Source organism: Palaemon carinicauda, chromosome 31 (assembly GCF_036898095.1).
Source record: "Palaemon carinicauda isolate YSFRI2023 chromosome 31, ASM3689809v2, whole genome shotgun sequence".
NCBI classification, from domain to species: Eukaryota; Metazoa; Arthropoda; class Malacostraca; order Decapoda; family Palaemonidae; genus Palaemon; species Palaemon carinicauda.
Window position 1 is genome coordinate 35,003,479 of NC_090755.1, and position 2,500 is coordinate 35,005,978.

General features: G+C 36.8%; 1 protein-coding gene across 1 annotated transcript in view; it reads right to left on the bottom strand.

Moving 5' to 3' along the window:
• The window catches only part of LOC137624911 (uncharacterized), a 173,943-nt gene extending 172,428 nt beyond the window's left edge, over window positions 1-1,515 (bottom strand). The window contains exon 1 of the mRNA XM_068355847.1: window positions 715-1,515. Coding sequence (XP_068211948.1) covers window positions 715-769 — 55 coding nt within the window. The 5' untranslated portion in view covers window positions 770-1,515. The remainder of the gene's footprint in view (window positions 1-714) is intronic.
• Between the last annotated feature and the right edge of the window lie 985 nt (window positions 1,516-2,500).

Sequence of the window (2,500 nt, forward strand, 5' to 3'; positions counted from 1 at the left end):
ATATATTATATACATACATACATACTCGTAGGTTTCCATAAATCACGCTTGCTTATACATTCAAAACTGTTTTCATAAATGCATTGCTATGATTATCTAAAGGAACTACAGAATTTTACGAAACTGAACGTGATTCGAATTACTACAATTTTAATTTTGTATTTATTTCAGGGTCATAAGTATAATTTACATCTATTTCATAACTTATTTTCATTTTATTTTGTTAATAATAATAATAATAATAATAATAATAATAATAATAATAATAATAATAATAATAATAATAATAATAATAATAATAATAATAATTCGTTTAATTTTCAAAAGGGATTTATCTCATTAATATTAGATATTCAACTAATAATTGGGAAATAAGGATAACTACTAGAATGTTCCAGCCCATTATTATTATTATTATTATTATTATTATTATTATTATTATTATTATTATTATTATTATTATTATTGTTGTTGATGCTGTTGTTGTTGTTGCTGCTGCCATTGTTGTTGTGTATTAAAATCCGTGTCATGGTGGAAATAATGAAAGTAGCCTAATAGAGTCAATGGTACTTGAAGAAATTATAAGAAATATTCATATAACTTCTGACAAGTATGTAGGGCCCATATGTATGTATATTTTGTTAGTGCACCATTTTTAACACTATGGCTAAACTGATTTATTGAGAAATAAACATAATATACGTTTAAACTTACCTGCACTTAACGACAGCATTGCTTCTTGATTTATGACGTACTGTTCTATTTTCATCGCTTTCTCAAGAAAAGTCAATTTGAAAAATTTATAACTGATTTTTCTTTATATCCATTTGGTATGAATATGAAATCTTGCTCTATTCTTCACTTTCTTTATTTCTCTCCTGAATTATTTCTTTTTCTTTTTCAAAGTCTTTGTTTTACGTTATTTTTTGTATCATTTTTTCTTTCGTAGAGGGTTTGCCAAGGAATATTTTAAAATCTATGAAAATAATTATTCATATCCTTTTACCGGGTGTTTCTCAATGACTTCTTATTTCCTTTTAAGTAATTGATGTTTGGCCACTGTAAAGATCAGTCAAGTTCTGACGGTGGTATAGACAAGTTATATAGCCCCAGAGCACCACGGTGAAAGGTCATTCAATTGACCCTAATTATTGACGGAAGTTGTTTGGCCACACTGCGGTTGGAGTCGGTCAGGTGTTTTACGATCGTCCATTGGATCACTATCGCTTCCTTCATTCCTTTTATTTACTATCTCTTTTACCTGTTACTTCCTGGTCAACATTTATACCATTGCAGGTCCGTTTGGAAGAAGTAAACACTATGAAATATTGAGAATTCTCAACGAAAACCGAAAGCCTTTACGTATTTTCACAAACCGCGCATCACTAAATCACACTGAATCGTAGGTTTATTATATACGGCGAGACTCTCTAGGTCTCCAGAAGCAACCACTGAACGACCAGGATGAGGGTATGTAGCCACAGTGACTATACGCAAATGTGAATGTACAGTTTGTTTAGCTTCCAGCCTGCAAAAGAGAGATAGAGAGAAGGGAGGGAGGGGGGGTGAGAGAGAGAGGCCGACCGCAAACGAGAAGTAGTGACGCGCGACCCGATCGTGGTTGTGCACTGAGCGGAGGCTGTGCTCGGCCATGACTAGATGTGCCCGCCCACCAATGAGCTCTGGCGATGATGCCGCAAGAGTTACATTCGGCATATTTTACCATTTTGGCCTTTATTCGGGTCTTTGGACATCCTAACCCTACCTGGCCCCCTTCCCCGTCGCTCTGTATCAGGATTTGAGGTCCTCGGAGTTATCAACCATCGCCTTAGGTGTCAATTCTCTCCATTAGAATTTCGGAGATGTTTGTCACTCGACGGTATGCTCCAGCCCACAATGTCGAGGTGCCGATGTGGGAATCCTATGGGATATTTTTATCCTTTTCAGGCATCGCTCTCCTTTTTTTAAATGATTACCGTCTGGCGTCGACGTATTAGACAGTTTGGGCTTCTTTGCATCTCGTTTCAAAAAATTTTTAGGCATCTTGAGCCTAAAATTCTCCGACGAGAAAATACCCACGGTGCGGATACCACGTGACCTAGTCTAACCAACCATAAGGCTAAGCGGTGTATTCAAACGCATCCTAGCTCTCGTGGTATGGGGGGCGGGTAGGGGGGAAGTAATAGAGAGAAAGAGGAGGAGGAACAGTAAGATGCCACATACCCCTCGAGACCTCCTCCTACCCTTCCCTTGTCGCTCTCTCTCCTGCACTCCTCTAGCATCATCATCAACCCCGTTCCAACCTGGTGAGATATGGAGATGAAATGACCGCTGACTTTTGCTTACTCGACAAGATGCCGTTTATTCAGAGTTTATTTCGCGATCTAGTTTGTGCATAGATAGCATCACTTTTTTAATGTAAACTTCATTAAAATGGAACTAACCAAAGAGAAAACATAGCTTTTAGTCAAACTTAAAACAGTAGCAAGTGCGTATATGT